We start from the raw sequence: 20,841 nt of genomic DNA, 5'->3' as shown, positions 1-20,841 counted from the left end.
TTGTTGCCATTCTCTTTTTTCATGCAGATGTTCTGTGTTGTTTGACTTTTAGCGTGCACTTTAAATCCCCAAATATACATCAGGACTCTTAATTTCAGGACATTCTTTCCTGGCTTTGTGTCTGAGGCTGAGAAGCCTTACTTACTTTCTGTCAGACAAGTGCCTCCAGCTCTTGAATTCTGCAGTCTCAGCAAATGACCTGAGTTTCAATTCTATGCTGCTTGCTCAGTGACTTATCACAGTGATGGAGGCTCAGTAAACATTTATCGATGTAAATTATTTTCCTAGTAGTAACAGGCATTTTGGTAGTGATGTTCCGTTATCCACAAGATACGTCTACTTACAGTGTTTGTGTTTTTCATGCGGCTTTGGCAGTTGCACATAGGAAAAGAGATGAAAGGTAAGACATTCTATCTTTATTCCTCTTACTTGTTCCTTGAAGTTACTTCAGGATGATCTCCTCATGTTCCCTATATCTTACTTGAAAGCATATAAAAAGTGTTGGATTTATTTGTTAGCACCGACTACAAAACATCTTTTCTTTTTTCCTTCCAGGGGACCAGTGAGAATCGGGAAAATTCTCTAGCTGGTGGAGTCCGGCCTGTCCCATGTGAGACTCATTCTGACCCATCCAGAAACCAGCCATCCCCTCAAGCAGCAGCATCTCGGACACAGAGCAGCCCCACTCACCCCAGTGTGGACCAGCGTGTGGAGAAGGAGGACCAGCAGGCTCAGCCTGCCGCTGGGGGACACTGAGGGCTCCCACTCATCTCCCACCCTGCATGGAACTGGGCCCCTCTGCCAGGACAGAGGGAGAGGCTCCCTGAACCCAAGACATGCCTCACCTTGAGAAGCATAGCACTATATACTCTTCTAAATACCTGAACTCATCAACATGGAAACACACACATACACACACACACACACACACACACACACACACACACACAGAAGCTACAGTACATATTGGCAGAAACAGGTAAATTTCTATAATCCCACTGGAATCACAGAAGGGAAATAAGAGTTCGGTAAGGACTTCAGTTCTTTGGTTGGTTAGGTTAAGAACTGTAGGACTTCTTTGCCAGGGCAGTTAGGGTTGAAAGCAGCAGTTACACTAAGTAAGTGGAGGGAAAGAAAGTGTTTCAAGGTGAATGCTGATACAGTTTCCCTCTTTTGATTATTTATTCTAATTATTTGGTTCTTAATGCAAACTGGGAAGAAATAAAATATATCTATAATTTTGTTTCTCTTGAAGAGAGCTATTTAAAAAATTACAAGACATATTTAAGAAGTAGCCAGATAAAAGTTACTAGCTTATATGCTTTTGTTTAAAAAACAAAACAGAGAAACAGGAAAAAGTTTCATCAGAAACTTGGCATATCTCTAGCAAATATATTTTTATATGTATATCGTATATAATGAAAATAGTCCATTCTTTGAGCAGCAAAAGCCGTACTGACTACCACAAACTAAGCTGAGCTTTAAATGCCTTTTGTTTTTAAATGGGCTTTAAGACAAGAGGACAGAATATTTCAAATAAACCAACCAACTCAGTATCCTATGGCTTGACAGACAAGGGTTTACCAAATATATTGATACTGTAAATAGCCTCTATCACTATTTCACAATTTTATAGTGATTTGGGCTCTAAATAGCTGATGGAATTCTTAAAAAAATCACTGAATTCCTAAGGGTTTCTTTAATTAAGCAGTACTATTTACAAATAACAGTATAAGATTTAAGTGCCTGGGAGAGGGATTATAATTTTTAAAAATTACACAATGGGTAAGTTTTTGTTTTGTTTTTGGTGAAGGGAAAAGGTGGTGAACAGGAAGCCAGGAATGGAAAGGATTAAGAAGTAACTATATTTTCCAATGACTAAAGAAATAATCTCAGTGTATTCCTTTTCATGAAGATACAGTCAGACACTGGACAGATGAGACAGGGGTGTGCTACTGTAAATATTATACCTATAGTCAGAACAGTGGCTAGGTGACTCACGCATAAAGCTTGCTGCTAAAAATGAAAAGCTAAGGATACTAAGAAGCCTTGGGGGAGGGCTGTGGAAAAAGCACTGCTTTAGCTGAATGAAGGTCAATGGTATGTGTAATAACTGTGAGTGAGCACAGGAGAGAGGAAAGAAAAGAACAGAATTAAAAATGAGAAACTCACCTTACCTCCTGACCCTGATTAGACAAGATCAGTTGTAAAGTGAGGGCCTCTCCACGACACCATACTTCTTCCCAATACTGCATCTGGGAGAAGAAAGTCTATACTTGGATGTTTAGCTTTGCCACAAAACACAGCTTAAAAATTAAATAATGGAAAGAAATAGAATTAAGCAAATAGTTATTTTTGCACTTGAACTGAAACGTACTGTACTGTAAATTATCATGACTCATTTTAAGTGACCTTTAAAATCAGATGTATTTATTATGCTTATGTAACTATAGAAATAAAGAAGTGGCTGACAGGCTGAACCTCACCTATGAATGTACAGTATGTGGATTTGTGACACTGACTTTAGGAAGTCAAAAACTTATACTGTGTCTTGTGTTTACAGTTCTGATTTATTCCTTTGAAAAGCCTGCTGTTTTGGAAATGCACAGTTGACATGTTGAAATAAAAATAAATATCATTTTTAAATATTTCTTAAATGATAAAGATGTGACCAAACAAATAAAAGCCCTTTACTGTGGAATAATTGAGACCAAATTCAACAGGCCTTTGTTATGGAACATTTACTATGAACGCTGATGCATTGATGCAGTAATTTCTAGCCTTTTTAGGGAAGATACCTTCATGGGGTTCTGCACTCTGTAACTTTTTCTTGCTGTCCTCAAAGTGCCATGTGGCATTTTAAAAAATATTAAAGTGTATTCAAATTAAATTGATACTTTTATAACCCCAGTTGAGATTCCTTGGGAATCCCCAGAGTTGTCACAAAACCTGGGCTGATATAATCACTGTCTTAAGTCTTATTTCATACTCTTTCTCTTATGAGTGTAGAAAGAGTAAATTATCGGAGTCCTGAGCTTGTGTGGATCCAAAAAGGCTAGTTGCTAATTATCAAACTATTTATTCAAAGCCTCAAGTAGAATATTAGATGATTATAACACACATAGATCCACTAGCCGGTAAACCTCAGGAATAGCCTAAGTTATTCATAGGAAGAACAACACTACTTTACTGGCTTACTACTCTCACCATGGGCCACAGGAAGTGATTGCCTCAACACTTCCCAGATTTGCAGTTCCTCCAGTAAAGTGGGGTGGGGGCTGCTGGTGATACTGGGACCATTACCTAAGCAGTATTCCTTCAAGCCAATCTGGAGTTAAGCAGTGAATCTTGGAAAAGGAGAACCACATCTACAGTTACTGGGTTTGGTTGTGTGCCGAGGAGATTTAACTTTTTGTCCTTAAAACAACCCAGTGTAGCTCCTAGAATAGGAACTCCTATAATAGGAAGAGTCTGCAGCTAATAGAGCTTACCTCATGGAACCGAGATCACAGAGCCAGGATTCAAACTGAAACCTGCCTGATGCCAAAGCTCAGGTCCACCCAGCACCTTCCCCCAGAAGGTGGGGAGGCCACTCCATGCTTCTGCTGTGGTAGAACAAGCTACAGAGCAGCCCTGGCCTGCACCTGTGCCTGATTCGTGTATGTGGTTCTATTTCCATTAGGATTTCTAGATATTCCAAGATACCTAGAAATCCAGTAACTTCAAACCCCTGGTGTTTTGTTAGTTGTGAGTGTCATACCCCTTATACTCTGGAGGTGACTTGGATAGTCTGGCAACCCTGTAGACAAAATTTGGGAGGCTGACCGGGACCCTGAAGGCCCATGTCACAGGAGTCAGGAAAGACAAGCCAGTACCCAGGAGCAACGGCTTTGGTAAAGCAGCACCGTCTGGTATGGTAGTCATTAGCCACAGGTGGCTATTAAGCACTTGCAATGTGGCTAGTGCATCTGAGGAATTAGATTTCTCATTTTATTTAAACAGTCACATGAGGCTCATGGCTACCATACCTGGACACTGTAGTTCTAGAGGAAGAGATCACTTTGGGGTGATCTCTGGGCCTCCGTTCTCTCATCTTCAGTATGAGAGGCTGGACCCTAAAATTATGTTATTCTGTGAAGATGAGGCATGCTGTGTCAGAGCTGACTACAGGGAAGTGAAAAGTGATTTTCCCTTTAGAAGTTCTGTCCTTTGGTGCGTGGGGATAAGACAAAGCTACTTCGGAAGCCCCAAAACGCTCCTGTGCCATTTCCGCAAAGCTCTAAGATTACCTGACTCAAGAATTCCAAACCATCAAGCAGATGGGGAGACAGTGGGACCAAATAAAGGGGTGAGAGAAAGGGAGACTGGTTTCTCAAGTCAGAAAGTAATTTACCTTATGCCAGACAAACCGTGGCTTAAGAGAGTAACTGGAAATATGCTGACGTCTGGACTGGGGGAGAAATGAGCCCAGTCCAGGTGGCTCTCACTCAGCTCTCATCTGCTTCAAGTGGCTAACGCAAGACCATCTGCACCACTGTGGCTCCAGGAAGATTTTAGATGGCAACCCAGGAACCTGACAGCGCTGGGGGTAAATTGCGGGTTCTGGAGTGCCACTGTCTGGACTTGAGTCTCAGCTCTGCCAGAGGAAATTTACATATATTCACAACCTCTCTGTGCCTCAGAGGCACTGTAAAATGACGGTGATTGTAGTATCTGCCTTCAGGTTGTTTTGATGTTGAAACACAGAGGTACCTGACACAGTGTGCACTATAGATACTGCCATCGTTGTGTGGCCAAGAGCCCATGGCAAGAGGAGTGCAGTCTCATCTCCCCAACCAGCACCCCGTTCTCTTCATAGTTTGTTAACACTGACATCTATAATAAGATCGCATTCCCCCAGACTACAGTGCTATGTTACGATGTTTGCCGACACCTAGTAAGTTGTATAGTCAAGCATTTGGTTCCAACGTGAATTATAATCATTAAGTTGGTTGCAGATATGAGTTCATTAAGGGACAAAATTAAGCAAAATATAAGTTGAGGAGCTGGGAAAGAATGACAAGTAACAAGGGCCAAATCTATCGTGTGCAAAAGCCATAGACAGGAGAGGTTATAGGATATCTGTTCCACAGTTTCAATATTTCTTTTTTGTCTAAAAGGTGTCAAAAAGATGTAAGCAAGAGTTTTATAATCATTTAACAAGTTACATACCCTCTTTCCAAATTGTCAGCTGATATTATTCTCTTCACCTGTAAACTTGTATTTTAAAAAGGTCAGGAACTTTTTGTTCCCTGAAAATCTCAATGGGGGTAGGGGGGAAGGGTCTCAAAAAAATAACGTGTAGACCAGTGCTACTCAATTCTAATTTACTTTTAGTGTACAAAAGTACAGATTTGCAGTAGTTTGGAGGCGGGGGAATTGGTCCATTGCCCCAGAGTTGGCACACACATAAATTCAGGAGATGTAGTCATCTCTTCAACTGATCAGCCACTTGACTTTGTTTTTTTAAAGATGGCAGGAAAGGAAATAGCAAGGGCACGGGCCCTGACACACTGAACTTTACATTCTGATTATACCACTTTAGCTACCTATGTCCTTTAGCAACCTTCTCCGAGTCTGTCCTCAGTTGAAAAATGGAAATAATGCTAAAGTATATTACAGTGATTGTAAGTCAAAATGAAGAGGCATAGAAAGTGCCCAGTATAGTACTTGACAGATCACCAATAAATGCTGGTTCTCCTCCCCTTTCTCCTTTTGATTATTCCTTTCTGGAAAATGGACCAAATGTAAAAAATAGATTCTCCCAAATTATTTAAATAATAGTGGTTAAAATAGTGGGTGGCTCAGTTGGTTAAGCACCCGGCTCTTGATTTCGGCTCAGGTCATGATCTCACAGTTGTGTGGGGGGCCCCTGTGGGGCTCCTTGCTGGGTATGAAGCCGGCTTAAGATTCTCTCCCTCTGTCCCTCCCCCGCTTGTGCTCACATGTGTGTGTGCTCGCACTCTCTCTCAAAATAAAAAAAATTTAAACAAGGGGTGTCTCTGTGGCTCAGTAGGTTGAGTGACTTTGGCTCAGGTCCTGATCTCGCTGTTCCGGAGTTTGAGCCCCGCATCGGGCTCTGTGCTGACAGCTCAGAGTCTGGAGCCTGTTTCAGATTCTGTGTCTCCCTCTTTTTCTGCCCCTCCCCTGCTTGCGCTCTGTCTCTCTTGCTCTCAAAAATAAATAAACATTAAAAATATTTAAAAAAAATTGAAACAGTAAACAAAGAGCAGCTATCCCATTGAATGTGTCTTCCAAGATGTATCCTACTAAATATACACTCAGCCCAAATCTCCTGTGACCTGTGAAGGCATCACATTCAGACACCATAGCAAAAATATGCAGTTACCGTAAAATGGTAACTAGATTCCTAAGCCAGAGAAAGACTGAAGATTTTAAGAACGTATCTGAATGAAGAACATGCCCAGTATAAGGGGGTGGAGATGCTGGTCAGTGACAACAGCCACAGAGAGGAAAAGCTGGCAGGGTCTGCATAAAGGAGGCCTGTGCCAAAAGATTTAGTACCTCATCACGTTAGGATAGTCCCACTGAGGGATTAAATTAGACTTTTTGGCCTGGTGACATCAAACACTTGAATTATGTAACAAACTCCCTTTGTTCTCTTTCTGCTCAAGCAACCTTATTCCTACTATTTGACCCCTCATAGATCTGCCTTCTGGGAGAGAATCTGCTGGTCTTATGAATTCAAGTGTTTTTATTCTTATGCTAGTTTTATTTTTGGCTGTGAGTCACTAAATACACTATATGAATTGGCTAACTCATGTGGTAAACTCATCAGTGTCATACCTCCTGGTGGGGGTCTCAGAAGGCAGCAGTGGGGTCACCTACAAACACCTCTCTATCTTAATGCAGGCATCTTCGAAATTCTACACCCATTATGTTATTTATGCAACAGCTGGACAAAAAAGGCTGATTTAAAAGACTGTACTTCTCTAGGAAATAACCTCATACACAATAATCCTTTTTCTTTTCTTAACACAACTGCAGGGGTCTTAATTTATGAACTTGTTTCGATATATTGATATAATCCATCATCTATTCCAAGCCTCTTAAAAACTGAAATCTCTTAAATTTCTAGATTTTTTTAAAAAAGATCATAAATTGAAATACTGTCCTAAATATCAGATGGACATTCCCCTCTGATTCAGCCCTTAGTATTATTGGCAAAGTGTACAACCAATTCACAAAGCAATTTTTGTGATATGTAAAATGTGTTTTACAACATTTTAAAAATAACATTTGAATGATATAATTGTTTAAGCATGGCCCCCTACGCTAAATCTCACCCACACATTTTGGTGTCAAATAGCCCCAACTTGCTAACAACAGTAAGCTTTTATGAGGCACCTTGCATAAGCACTAATACAAAGCGTCTGTTCTGTTCCATAATTGCACACCTATGGCGATATGAAGCACGAAGCCAACTTTTAACCGTGAAGGGCAGAGCCATTTTACTGAATGGTCATTTAAACAGTTTAAAGGACTTTAAATAAAGGAGGGAGAGGGAGGTGGGAGGGGGAAGACAGAGAAGAGAGAGGAGGGAAGGGAGAAAGGAAAGAAGAGAAAAAAGCTCTCCTATGGGAGTCATCGGTGTATTGCTTCACAGGGATTAGAACTGTGATCAGCACTATAATAAACCCCAAATCAAATGAACACAACAGAAATACACCAAATGTATCACAACTAATGCTTGTAACTGTTTTGCTTTTCACAGTACTCACATAACAGAAACTGACAAATCCATGATTTCCTCTAAAATAAACCTGAAAAACAGCATCCCAGAAGACTCTTGTACTCTTCCTCTCTTTAGCTGTTTTTATTGTGATGGTCCCACCCAGCTTGACCCACTAGGGCCTCCTTCTGCAGCCAGCCCCTCTTCAACATGGCATAGGTAAGGCCCAGACTGCAGCTGACTGTGCACACATCATTCAGACACACATTCTGCCAAAAACTGCCTCCTGGGAGGTGAACATGGTGAGCACAGCACTGATGCATCTGACACATTCATAATATACCGGCAATAAATTTAATTATAAAAAATTCAGATAAAACTGTAACAAAAGTGTCAGACCTGTTTACACTTACAAAACAGTCATCATCATAATCATCATAAATTTGAATGGAAGATTCTTTGATATTTGAAATCAATCTATGTGAAAGCACAGATTGAATTTAGTGCATTTCACAAAGACTGCAGAGCTCTTAATACTGAAAGGTGTCTTGTAAAAAGAGGAACTTGTAAAATACTGACACACTGCTTCAAAGAGAAAATATTATTTGAAAATCAACCTAGAAAGTTCCAAATGGGTAGCCATGCTCTCGTTTTAACAATTAGAAACACTCTACTGATCTTGGCTCAGGAAAGCAGCTCCTAAATTTTCTGTAATGTCCTTCCTCCGTATCCACATCCCTCCTAGTAAAAAGAGATTCCTCATTCTGTATGCCTCTTTAAGAACTCAACACAGCAAAACCTTCTTTAAGTGAATCAATTTAGCACATCTTAACCCTTAGATTGTTTTGCCATGTTCAGATCTTTTCTCAGCTCTTAGTTTTGGCCTTCTTTCCCCAGGGTCAAAGCTCAGGGTCATTTCACTCCGGAGAATCAAGAAAAAAATATTTGTTCTCTGAAGAAAGATCACAAGTCTGTTGTGTAGGAAACTGTTACAAATATATATAACTAAATTTTAAAAATGGACCAGTCAACTCAAAATGTCACAAGAGGTTAAGTGTCTTCAATTGCAATATACAAAAAATTATAGAAAATAATTCTTTCTAAAATTTATATGTCTATAAAAATCTTATCAAACTTTAAAATATAATCTTAGGAAATGTTTCTCTATCATAGTTACCAAATAGATAGTTGTCCATTATTAAAAAATAAAAAAGTCACCAATACTGTGAGATCCAAGGCTGTGGGGAGATGGCCCCTAGGCTCACCTCTGAAGGTCTCTTCTTAACCCTGAGTTGTAGGTAACATTAGGGCTGATGTCTAGTCCCAGTGCTGCCTCTAAATAGCTTTGTAGTTTTGGACAAGTTATTGAACCTCCCCAAATCTCAATTCTGCCATCATTAGCATTTTCCAAACTGCTCCAAGGAATATCAATCTCACGGAAAAGGGTTCTGTGGTCAAATTGAGTCAGAAATGGCAGCACACAGTTTCTATCCAGGAGATTGACAATGTCCATCGTCAGTATTAAAGGCTCTGAGAAGTCCTGCGGTACATTTGTTTAACTTTGTTTCTATCTTAGTTGACCTCACAAACCCTTTACTGACTAGCACTTATTAGCACCCTGTGGATTATACTTTGGAAAACACTGGTCCAGCATATCTCAGGTCTCTTCCAACACTTATATGCAGTCTTCAGACACAGGTTCTGAGGTTAAGATTTAATGCCTGGTGTTGACAAGGCAGATGTTCATGTTAACTTGCTCTTTGAAGATCAACATGATTCTCTTGCTCCTAATGAAAGTCTTCATTCAAGGGAAGTGGCAATGACTCTCACAAAATCTTGATGACTACAATAAGTAGCAGAACTCACCAAGAACGAGAAGTTATCTTCAATAGTGTTTAGTTTTCCTTTCCAGTATGACTCTTCTCCATAGCAAATGCTTTTGCCACTGTTCCCTAGAACCGTTCTGCCCAATGTTAATAGGATCCTTGCCCTTAACCCATTTCTTGTCCAAATGAAGTCAGTGGTCATCAGGCAGTCCTCAGGTTAAAAAGCTGTTCTTCCAAGAAGGCACCCCCAAAACCATATTGCTCTTCATGCAGACTAATTTCTTCAGGCGACAAGTGGCTTCCTCCAAGAACAAAGTCTGCAAATCTAATAAGTAGTTTTTTTGTTTTAAATAAAGTTAATGTTATCACAGAAAGGTTTATGTGGAAGATAACATGTTCTCTTGCTATTTATCCTCTTTTTAATTAAATTTGACTTTACATCAATAGAGAATGGCATTTATACATTGGGTGTAAAAATGGGAATGGCTTAGGTGATCCCTCTGTAGATATTCAGAGAAAGAGCAGAGAAGGAGGCCGACTTACGAGCACTGACTGCTGCCTTTCCTAACGAGTCCTGTTTTCTAATTCCTTTTCTCTTATTAGAGTCATTATTCATTCATTATTTTAGTACATCAATACTTTCCCCCTTCAATGTTTAATTTGAGGGCACTGTTATTTAGATAAAACTATGAAGGAAGGGAAGCAGTAAGGAAAAAGATTTTGGGACAAAGATGTCTTTCCTGGTAAGCTTTGACAATTACTTTCAACACCGGTCACTTCTCATGTGGAAGTTATGTTTATGACCTTCCCTATCAAACATCAGGTCACTATTTGTCCTGACATTAGCAGCTCTGTGCAAGTCAGAGCACTGAAGAAAGAGCAGGGCCACTGACAGTTTCCGCATCATGGGTTCTCCTGGGCAGCAGTCTGTTCCTAATGTGAAGTACCTGTAGCAAACCGTCACAGTGTTTTCACAATCATCCCAACCCCAGTGTGGTCCCGGCAGCTGAGCAGGGCTTACTTGTTAGGAGCCTGGAGTCTGGAGACTACCAGCCACGTGGGGAAGTCGGGCCTGCGGCAGGCTCCACGCAGCTCCTCCAGGGCACTGCTTGTCTCAGCATCAGCCTGTTCCCGGTATTCATCTTCAGTAAGATACTTAAACACTGGCTTCTTGGATGTCCACCATTTCTTCATTTTCCTAAAACATGTGGCATTTGGTTGCTAGATTCCTGGTCATATTTGACTGCTCAATTCAACCCTTAAGATTTATAAAACTACATTTCTTAGAAAGTAACAGTAATACTTAACTTCCTTGACACCACACTATACTTTTTTATGGTTCTTACTGTGACTATGGAATACAGAACATGCAGTTTGGGCTAATAGTACATTTCTTCTCTTCCTGGACCATCCTAAATAATGTTCTTAGGAATTTGCGACTCAATTTCTGATAAACATGTTAATTGTATTCTCAGTAATTTTTAATCACACAATCAGACCATTAAAAGTCTGGTTTCCTTATGCTTAGCCTGCTCATTATCTTGGGCACTAACAGAAGCAAATCTTTTGAGATACCGTTTTACAGAGACCTGGTAGAATTCATGGCCACTTACTTGCTAGACCTAAAGGGAAAAAAAAAAAAAAAAGGAAGATTTGTGGGATATCACCTCCACCTAGTGGTGGTGATTCTGACTAATCCTAGAGACAGGGAGTAAATACCATACAAAGGTCGTTTGTGTACAATAATTTATAATTCCTCCTTTGCTTACATGCTAAGGGGCTCATTATTGGAATTTTCTTTTTGAATCAGGAAAGTCCTAAAGGGGAGAATCTCATAAAGATGGTAATGATGATAAGGTTTTAACACATATGTTACATTTATCAATGAGTTTTTAAAAATGTTCTTGGGTGGTTTAAAATTTAACCAGAGATTCCCAAATCTGGATAAGTACAAGAATTACCAGGAGGTGGTTAAACATATATTTTCTGGAGTGTTGGGACCTGAAAAGTCTTTTAAAGATTGTGTGGTGGATGATGAGTCGGATTGAGGAACCACCAATATTGTTTCCTTTTCCTTGTCTGAACACCTAGCCTGGTCTCCCTAGAGGAAAACCTCTGGTCTCTGAGCAGAAGACTGGACACAGTCCTGGCTTTGAGTTTCACCCACTGTATCAACTGAGGCAACTATTAACAGCTCTGACCCTCACTTGGCTCATATGAACAAAGTGAAAGCAACAACATCTACCTCACAGGACACCTGGGTGGCTCAGTGGGTTAAGTGTCCAACTTTGGCTCCGGTCATGATCTCGTGGTTTGTGAGTTCGAGCCCCGTGTTGGGCTCTGTGCTAACAGCTTAGCCCAGAGCCTGCTTCAGATTCTGTGTCTCCCTTGCTCTTTGCCCCTTGTGCACTTTTGCCATCTCTGTCATAAATAAATAAACTTAAAAAAATTTTTTTTTAAATATAACATCTAAACCTCATTAGGTCACTATACAGGTTAGATGAGATATTTTGTGTAAAGCGAGTGGCCTATAGTAAGTGTTCAATAAGGATAATCAAGAGAGTAGCTACCATATATTAGGATATATTCAAACAGCTCTTTGTAAAACTAAAATACTGTACAAATCAAGGTATTATTTCTCTGGTTTGTTATTTATGTTCCTGTTTTGTTGTTGTTTTGTCTTGTACTTGTTCACATAATTATTCATTAGCAAAATGAAAAGCTAAAGAAGTTACAAAACATTTTATTAGGTTTGTGTTAACAGAACGCACAGCAAATGCATAAAAGGACCATCACACAGGTAACAGAACACACCTTACACTTGGTGAGGCAGCTGGAGGTTTAAAACAAAAGGGGCCCAAATGCTAACCCGCGTTCCTCAAGCCACAAGCCTGGCAAAGGACCCAGGCCTGGGGAATGTGGATGGTTAGCCTCCTCCCAGCAGAGGGACCTCTGATAGTCCCAGGCACCTTTGGCCTCTGAGGCAGTGCAGAGAGCAGCTAGCAGCAGCCCCTCTGTCCCAGCCTCGCTACCTTGCAGTCTTGCCAACATTCTCTGCACAAGGGCCCTGTCCTGTCACTGGCTATATGTGTAGTAGCAGATCCATAGACTATAGTTACCAGAGTCTCCTTCCTCTCAGCCAGGTTTACCTCATAAATATTTATTAACACCCTCACTCCCTCACTGTCTCTCTGCCCGACTCTGGGCCCTCATCACCTCTTGCCTGGACTGCTATGATGTCACTGTCCCAGGGCCTCCCGCTTACATCCACCCTCTGTGCCAGAAGGCAGATGGGCCACATTCTGCCACCCAGTGAGGTTCACGGTCTCTGCTTTGATTGTGTTAACTGTATTTTTATTTTTAGATTAGTTGCCAACATTTAAAAATAATAAGAATTCACATTCAAATCCATATTTCCAGCTTTTCTAAAAAAAACCAAAAGATCTGGCAAGGCAGAGCCCATATTCCTATGTGGTAATAATCAGCTCAAGCTGAGTAGTAACTGCCCCCTTACTGATGAGGTTGCATTGTAGAATTTCTCACAGTCCTCATGATGGCCCCACTGACTCACCCCTGCTCAGCATCACCCAGTCAGGACCAGCCCCAAGCATTTGGATTTGTAAGTCTGGTCTAGGCAGCAGGCAGAGAATGCTGACTGCATTGCAGAATGGCTTCTTGCCTCCACTGTGCACAGGATCCGACTAGATTCCTTAACACAGCCTGTGATGCCTCCACAACCTGGCCGACGGCCACCTCCCTTGCCTGCCTCATGATGCTACCAAACTGGGCTTTCTCCCTGTCAGGGAGGTCCTTCCCACATTTATTCACCCGGCTGTTTTAATTCATTAAGATTCAGCCCAGTAATATCTCTTTCAGGAATGCTCCTGAACTCTCTCTATGTGCCACAGTCCCTGAACAGGCATATTTTTAACACTCCAAAGATACAGAAACGCATGCTGATGGCGCAGCAAGTACACCTCAAGGGTAGGGACTATCTCCTTCATCTGTGCACCTGACACAAAAACAGGTGTTCAGGCTCAGTGACTAAGGAGAGACATAATACAGTTGTGACAACAGAAGCTACCTCATCTCTCTTTCTGTATTTTTCAAGGGCTTAAGCCTTAACTTTATTAAAAAAAATTTTTTTTTAACCTTTATTTATTTTTGAGACAGAGATAGACAGAACATGAATGGGGGAGGGTCACAGAGAGAGGGAGACACAGAATCTGAAACAGGCTCCAGGCTCTGAGCTGTCAGCACAGAGCCCGACGTGGGGCTCAAACTCATGGACCGGAGATCATGACCTGAGCCGAAGTTGGACACTTAACCGACTAAGCCACCCAGGCGCCCCTTAAGCCTTAACTTTAAACCTAAAAAAACCCAAAAAGTCTAAGCATAAACAATACATTCATTTAGCTCTATTTCATAAGCACAACAAATACCTTTAAAGCAATCTTGGGTCCTAATGAAAGGAAATGTAGAATAAAAGTAGAAATTGTAGGCAACCCAGAACCCAAGTAATTTTGCCCCTGATCTCAGTAAGTTCTAGGTGAGCTGTAATTACCTAGTATTTGGGGGGAGACCTCTGAAAGATTAATGAAGACTAGAAATGGAGATGGGATTAGATGCTTAAATTCTCTATCCGCTTTCTCTCCCAAATCCCCAGATGAAATGTAGTTAATTGTGAGACTAAATAGGACACATCCAAGAAACTTCCCCAAACAATAAAGAAAACCAGAACTCAAAATGTCACATTTACAAGGAGAAAAAAGATACGCACCACCTCATATAAGTGAACGCCTTCAGTGGGTAGCGTAGACTCCTGGAAGCCAGGATGAGGATCAGAGCTGCATAGGAGCCCTGGGGCACGGTGACTCCACAATAGATCAGAACCAGGGCGAGGAGCCGCAGTGTCCACGTCAAAAGAGTCATGCTCCTTTCATCAACCAGGGGCCCATGCTTATAACAAACAGCAAAGCTGAGCAATCCAGCTACCAAAACATAGCCTGTAAAAGCAGAAGAACTTGAAAATCTGAACCCGAAAAGTTATGTGAAAGATCCTGGTAGAGCCTTGACTTAAGCAGAAAACCTTCATTTGTGTTTTCTTTTTCCAAAGAAGTAAGGCTGAAAAACACATCGAGGGGTAGTTATTCCTTCAATGTGAGATACTGTGCTGACTTTTTGTGATAATTAAGGTTGTCTAATAATAAATTATTATGATATGTATATTTTTTAGTTCAGAGTCCTAGATGGGCAAATGTTACCATAGTTCCTTTGGTCAGGAATAAGCCTCAGCATATGTCACAGTTGGCTACAAACCCTATTTTTTCATTTTTACTTTCTAGTCAAAAAAGGAAAATATAGTGGAGGGATCAGTCTATATCCCCCCTAATACAGTGCTCAGTTTCTACATTAATAATGGCAGGATGATGAGATATTCTGCATCCTCCCTCTGATCTGATGTGAAATACACATCTCCTCTGATGTATACTATGAAAAATGGTTCACTTGTGTCTAAGAAAGCCTCAAGATCTAATTTCCAGTTTAGGAAATACAGGGGAGAGAGGAGCAAGTTAAATTATACCACAAAGGAGTAATCAGAAAAATCCAGACAGTTGGGACACTCTACAGGACAACTAGTCTCTTCACCAGAGCACTATGATGAAAAAAGCAATTGTTATGGATTAAAAAAGACCTACGAGACATAATAAATGCAAAATATGGTACTGGACTATATCCCACCTTATACAGACCAACCATCAAGGACACTGGGTGAATCTGAACATGGCCTGAGTAATTTATGTAATTATTGATTTTTTTAAGATTTAACAGTTATTTAACTATAGAAGAAAATGCTCTTTTTTTTTTAGAGATGTTTACTGAAATATTTAGAAGAACATACCATGATATCTGTAATTTACTTTAAAAATACTTAAGCATAAAAAGAAAAATGAGCTAAAGACATAAAAATCTTCAATTAAAACAAAAATTGATTGCTTCTGTTTTGGGTGGGTGGACTTATGTGAGAAGTTTGGCACTAAGGGCTTAGGAGAAAGTTGACCCTCCCATTCTCCATTATTCCCCAATTAAAACAAATAAATAATTTTTAAAACTTGTTCATTTGTTTTTGCTTTCAGGAAATAAGAACAAGTGGTTTCTTAATAGCTTCTCTGTTTCTGAAAATTCAAGTTTTCATTAGTAATTTATATTTAGGATTTTTCACCTTTCATGCTGAATTCATTAAGAAAAAGAAAGAGTCATGATTCAAAGCATAAAAGCAGTCAAAAGGGACAAATACTTTTTTGCTCTTTTCATCATTAGTACAGAAAACTAAGAAAGATGTCATTGGGAAATAGACTAAAATGAGATCTAAAAGGGTTACCTGGGTGGTTCAGTCAGTTGGGTGTCCGACTCTTGATTTCGGCTCGGGTTGTGATCTCACCGTTTGTGAGTTCAAGCCCCCCCATCAGGCTCTATGCTGACAGGGAGAAGCCTGCTTGGGATTCCCTCTGTCTCTCTCCTCTCCTCTCTCCCTCCCTCCCTCTCTCCCTTCCTCTCTCTCTCTCTCTCTCTCTCTCTCTCTCTCTCTCTCTCTGTACCTCCCCCACTTATGCTCTCTCCAAATAAATAAATAAACAAACTTAAAGAAAAAGAGAGATCTAATGAACTGAAATCATCAACTGTGGGAATAAAATAAAATGTTTTTAACAGCACTTCTCCTTAGTTCAAAAGGAAAATTTAGATGGTAGAGAGAAACATACTTCCAAAGGAAGGCCTCTTAGTTATACTTTCAGCTTTGTCAATAATACATGTATGTATATATATATATTTTTAATTACCTACCTAATATATATATTCTGTTTTCATGCCATAGCCACTTCAGATCTTCCATCAAATGGCATACAACATAAACTGAAGCAAACCAACAACCGACCATTAGAGCCCAAAAGGTGCTATACTGTGTATAAAAGAGAATAAATGACACATTCACTCTCACAAAAATAGGAGGAAACAAATAAACCCTTTATATTATTAGAAACTTCTACATCACACTGCACTGAGGTCAATTCAAGGTGCTCTCTGGTGTCTTGTTAAAGTTATGGCCCATGAACCAGCAGCATTGGCATTACCCGGGAGCTTGCTGGAATGCAGACTCTTGGGCCCCATGGCAGATTCCCAAATCACAACCTGCATTTCAGCAGGATAATACTCAGGTAACTTGCATGTATACTAAAGGTGGAGGTGGAGAGGCACTGTTTTAAAGAATAAATTTATCTCAAAATAATGCCGGTGTTGCAAGCTTTAATCAGAGTATCTGCAACATTATCAACATTAACTAATATTTATCCTCAACTAAGTGCAGGGAATTCTTTCATTAAAGGTGTTTCGCGGAACTAATAATAATGAAGAAATCCCCAGTTGTAGCAATACTGTTACTCAAGGCCTTGATGGTTCAGCATCACGACATTCCTCAGCTCTGTCAAGATAAGAGAAATTTCTACTCAGCATAGAATCAGCCCCCACCACTCCTAAGAAAGATCTACTACCTGAAAATAAAAGGGTCTTGGGGCAACCGGGTTGCTCAGTTGGTTAAGCGTCCAACTTTGGCTCAGGTCATGATCTCACAGCTTCTGAGTTCGAGCCCTGCATCGGGCTCTGTGCTGACAGCTCAGAGCCTGAAGCCTGCTTCAGAGTCTGTGTCTACCTCTCTCTCTGTCCCTCCCCTCCCCGCACTCACACTGTGTCTCTCTCTGTCTCTCAAAAATAAGTAAACATTAAAAAAAAATGTTTTTAAATAATGGGGTCTCAAAAAAGTATCACCAAAAGTTATATTTACTTAAGGGTATACATAATAACAAATAAAAATGGAATCTCTAGAAAAAGATACATTTTAAAGCCAGTTTTGTAATACAGTGTAGAAATACAGTTTGAATTTGGAACTGTCATAATCAACGTGATTAACTTTGTTCCATTTTTCATGTCTATGAGATCATGGTTTCCCTCTTTTATTCATTTATACACAGTATGCCTACCTTAGGAATAAACCTTTTCACCAGAAGCAGGACAAAGACTAACGTCATTAGAACACCTAGCACAGTCCCAGAAGAGTAAAAGAAGATAGGACTTCTGTCAAAACAAGCAAATAAAAGCCATTTAAATGCCAAGCAGCACTTTCAGTATTAAAAACTGTGTTTAACCTGACGATAGCAACTATAAAGAATACTAAGAAGAAAAACTCAGATGTTAGTTTTAATTAGATCCTATGCTCTTAAAAAAATGAAATTTCTATACTTGAAATTTATAGTCAATAGCTTGCCACTAACTCAAAACAAAATGTCTGAGTTATCTATGTTTAGAATCTGATCCAAGAATAATTACTGAGTGCCTACCATGTAGCAGGCACTTGTCTGAGAGCTCTGCATGCATTCACAACAGCCCTGTAATATAGTTATCCATGTCAAAATTTTACAGAGGAGGAAGCTAAGACACCAAGAAGTTAAAGACCTTCCATAAGTCAGTATCTGCCAATTGGAGGATTCAGGCTTATAGCCCAGCTCCTCTGAGTCCAAGCTTTACTCTTCAGGCTATGTAAGTAATATTGGTTTTATAAAGGCCATGGATTACATTAAACATACTTAATTGCATTACAAGAAAGATGAACAATATTAAGAATAGCAAGCTAAGAAGTAAAATATTATTGGCAAAGGACTCCTTTTTCATGAGAGAAGTTGTAATAAACAAAATATCAGGATGCTATGTTTATCCAAGAGTCAAATATTTGTTAAACTCAACCTTCTGTATCAGAGCCACAAATGTTGGAGGCAGCTTGAATCTAATAGAGAGAGCAAGCATCTGGCATCAGAAAACCTGAATATAAATCTCGGCCCTAGCAAAGTTCACATAATTAAGAGGATCAAATAAAAAATGTACATTAATACGTAACACAAAATGATGCATGTAAAAGCATGCTGTAATATATACGTTACATATCATGTGTACTGTTTCTGGTTTTAAAAGGCCTTTCAAGCACTATCTTCAGAACTACTGTTTGTAAAACCTAAAGCAAGAACTGCAAACTAGTGTGGAAATACTTAGCATAGGGTCAAAATTGTCCTATACTCTTTTTAATTTACAAAATTAACACAATAAAAAGGGATACTTACCTACTCAAGGTCTTTGCATAAAAGAAGAGGAAAATACCTGCTACAAACACAAGGAAGAGTTTGAAATCCACAACTGGAATAAAAAAGACACACACACACAACAAAGACTTTGTGTCAATGTAGTTGGTAAAAGAAAAGTCACTTTATTGAAATGTCACTCCAGAAAAACTAAATCCATAAAATCAAGTATAATGAAAACAGACTTACTGTTTCGATTCACACTGATTGTATAGATAAATATCTTCCTGACAGGCTTCACAGAGAAGCACATGGTCTCTCCATATGGATTGATGATTATGGTAACTTCATTAGACTCCTTTGGTGTCCAAAAATTATGAATCACACATTTGATAAAAGATAGAATGGTTTCTGGATACTGACAATTATGTCTTCCTGTGATATATGCAATATTGAGCAGGCCTGAACTGGTAATTTTCACCTATAAAATAAGAACAAAGAAATCCATAAACACAGAAGTTAAAACTTCTCATAAGCTCCTTCAAATCATAAGCAGAGGAGTAAAGAGAGCCCAAGATAACTGGATAAAGAACACTCAGATATACACGATCCCAGGGATCCCAGGGATCCCAGGGATGGACCTACAGATCTGTGTTTAGTTCAAACGCACTGAGCACAGAGACTTTTGAAAGTGGTTATTTCTTCCCCTGAGTTGTAGGTGACTTAACTCCCTCCTGTAGCAAGTTGTTGTGGTCAAGGGACATGTGAAAAAGAATGACAAAAGTAATAGGTGGCCAACTATTTGGTTATAAACATGAGAGCAGGAATTATGTCTCTACCATTTTCTACTGTGTTGTGAGAAAAAGCACTTCCTTCTGGATCAGCTGAGCATATGTAATTCAGGCTTCTCTCCCCATGCCTCCTGAAGAAGGACCAGAATCCAACCACAGGTCCTATTCCAGTCTCACAACAAAGTGCTGGCTACAGTACCCAGCAAACAGTGACAATCCAGTGTTCATTAAAGAACAACTCTGCTGCTGCCTTTCTCCCTCTCTATTCCTCTTCTCTGTCCAAGAGTAAGGCAAGCCTGAAAAGGATAGTGAGATCACCAACTCTGAAGACAGGGCATCAGGTGATATAACCCATTACCTACACTCATTTCTCCTGGACTTTAGTTCCTGGCTCACTGATGCTCTCTCTCTAATACTATTTCTTGTCATATTTCTCAGGGTTCAATGTGTTTATTATGTACGCCAAACTCCTTCCAATGCTCTGATTCTCAGCATCTTGAGCTCCTACCCTCTTATGCTTGTTCTCTGCCCCACCTCAGCTAACTACTCCCACGGCCACACCCAGGACCTTGTTCATACCAAACTACAGCCCCTCTACAGGTTGTTTCATGCATCCCACTGGCTGACCACCAACTCCTACCTTTCTAGCATGCCCTGTATAGTACCTCGACCCCACTAAGCCTTTGACCCCACCATGGATCAAGCCATTTTTCCCCTGCTCCTCACCCCTTTGATGTCCTTAGCCCCTTCTTAATCCGGCTAAATTCCACGATCGATCATTACAAATCATTCTCTTGCAGGTACCCGACTCATTTGCACTGCTCTAGCTTTGTCACATCCACCTGCAAAATCCAACTCTCCACCCATTCTACTCTTGGCATTTGTACCACCCAATGGTGCTAGATAAACACACAGTAGCTTGACTTCAAGCCCCTGAATGGGAACCTGAAGTGGGACCTGCAGCTATAGGCGATCACACCACATTCCTATCTACTCTCCACTCTCTTCAACAAAGATTTCACAGCTTTTCCTTCCTCAACACCAATACCTCCTCCCCTTCCTCACTCTCCACTGAAAATGAAAGAAGCCAGAAGAGAACATCAACAGGTTCCTATCCCCACCTCCACCCACCCGGCAGCACCTGCAGGCACGTGCTCTGCTTCCTGCCTGTGGGGAGGAACTTTCTGCCACAGAGGAGACTTAAAGAAGATTCTCAAGGCACAGAATCAGATCCACCTCTGTCCACTCAAGGACAGCCTACCAGCACTTCGTCCCTCTCTGTTAGACCATTCCTATCAGGACACAAACATGTTGAAGCTTTTCCATTTAAAAACAAAAAAGCCACTTTCCCCTCCAGCTATCCCCTTGCT

The 20,841-nt window shown here is 40.3% G+C and overlaps 2 protein-coding genes across 6 annotated transcripts in view; one reads left to right on the top strand and one right to left on the bottom strand.

Moving 5' to 3' along the window:
• Positions 1-3,951, top strand: part of MFSD6 (major facilitator superfamily domain containing 6) — a 79,804-nt gene extending 75,853 nt beyond the window's left edge. For both annotated transcript variants that reach the window (XM_049615315.1, XM_049615316.1), the window contains one exon: positions 556-3,951. In XM_049615315.1, the coding sequence (XP_049471272.1) occupies positions 556-756 (201 nt within the window). In that variant the 3' untranslated portion in view covers positions 757-3,951. The remainder of the gene's footprint in view (positions 1-555) is intronic.
• Positions 1-20,841, bottom strand: part of NEMP2 (nuclear envelope integral membrane protein 2) — a 64,656-nt gene that overhangs the window by 30,635 nt on the left and 13,180 nt on the right. For 3 of the 4 annotated variants that reach the window (XM_049615321.1, XM_049615319.1, XM_049615320.1), the window contains exons 3-8: positions 18,930-19,161; positions 18,723-18,795; positions 17,592-17,685; positions 16,402-16,516; positions 14,339-14,564; positions 10,580-10,756 (exon numbers count right to left, since the gene is read on the bottom strand). In XM_049615321.1, coding sequence (XP_049471278.1) covers positions 10,580-10,756; positions 14,339-14,564; positions 16,402-16,516; positions 17,592-17,685; positions 18,723-18,795; positions 18,930-19,161 — 917 coding nt within the window. Of the gene's footprint in view, positions 1-4,497; positions 9,884-10,579; positions 10,757-14,338; positions 14,565-16,401; positions 16,517-17,591; positions 17,686-18,722; positions 18,796-18,929; positions 19,162-20,841 lie in introns of those variants that run through there. The other variant, XM_049615318.1, reaches the window with a different exon arrangement.

This window comes from Panthera uncia, assembly GCF_023721935.1.
Source record: "Panthera uncia isolate 11264 chromosome C1 unlocalized genomic scaffold, Puncia_PCG_1.0 HiC_scaffold_3, whole genome shotgun sequence".
In the NCBI taxonomy this organism is placed as follows: domain Eukaryota; kingdom Metazoa; phylum Chordata; class Mammalia; order Carnivora; family Felidae; genus Panthera; species Panthera uncia.
Note: the sequence above shows the minus strand (reverse complement) of the source record. Positions and strands in the feature narration are given on the sequence as shown.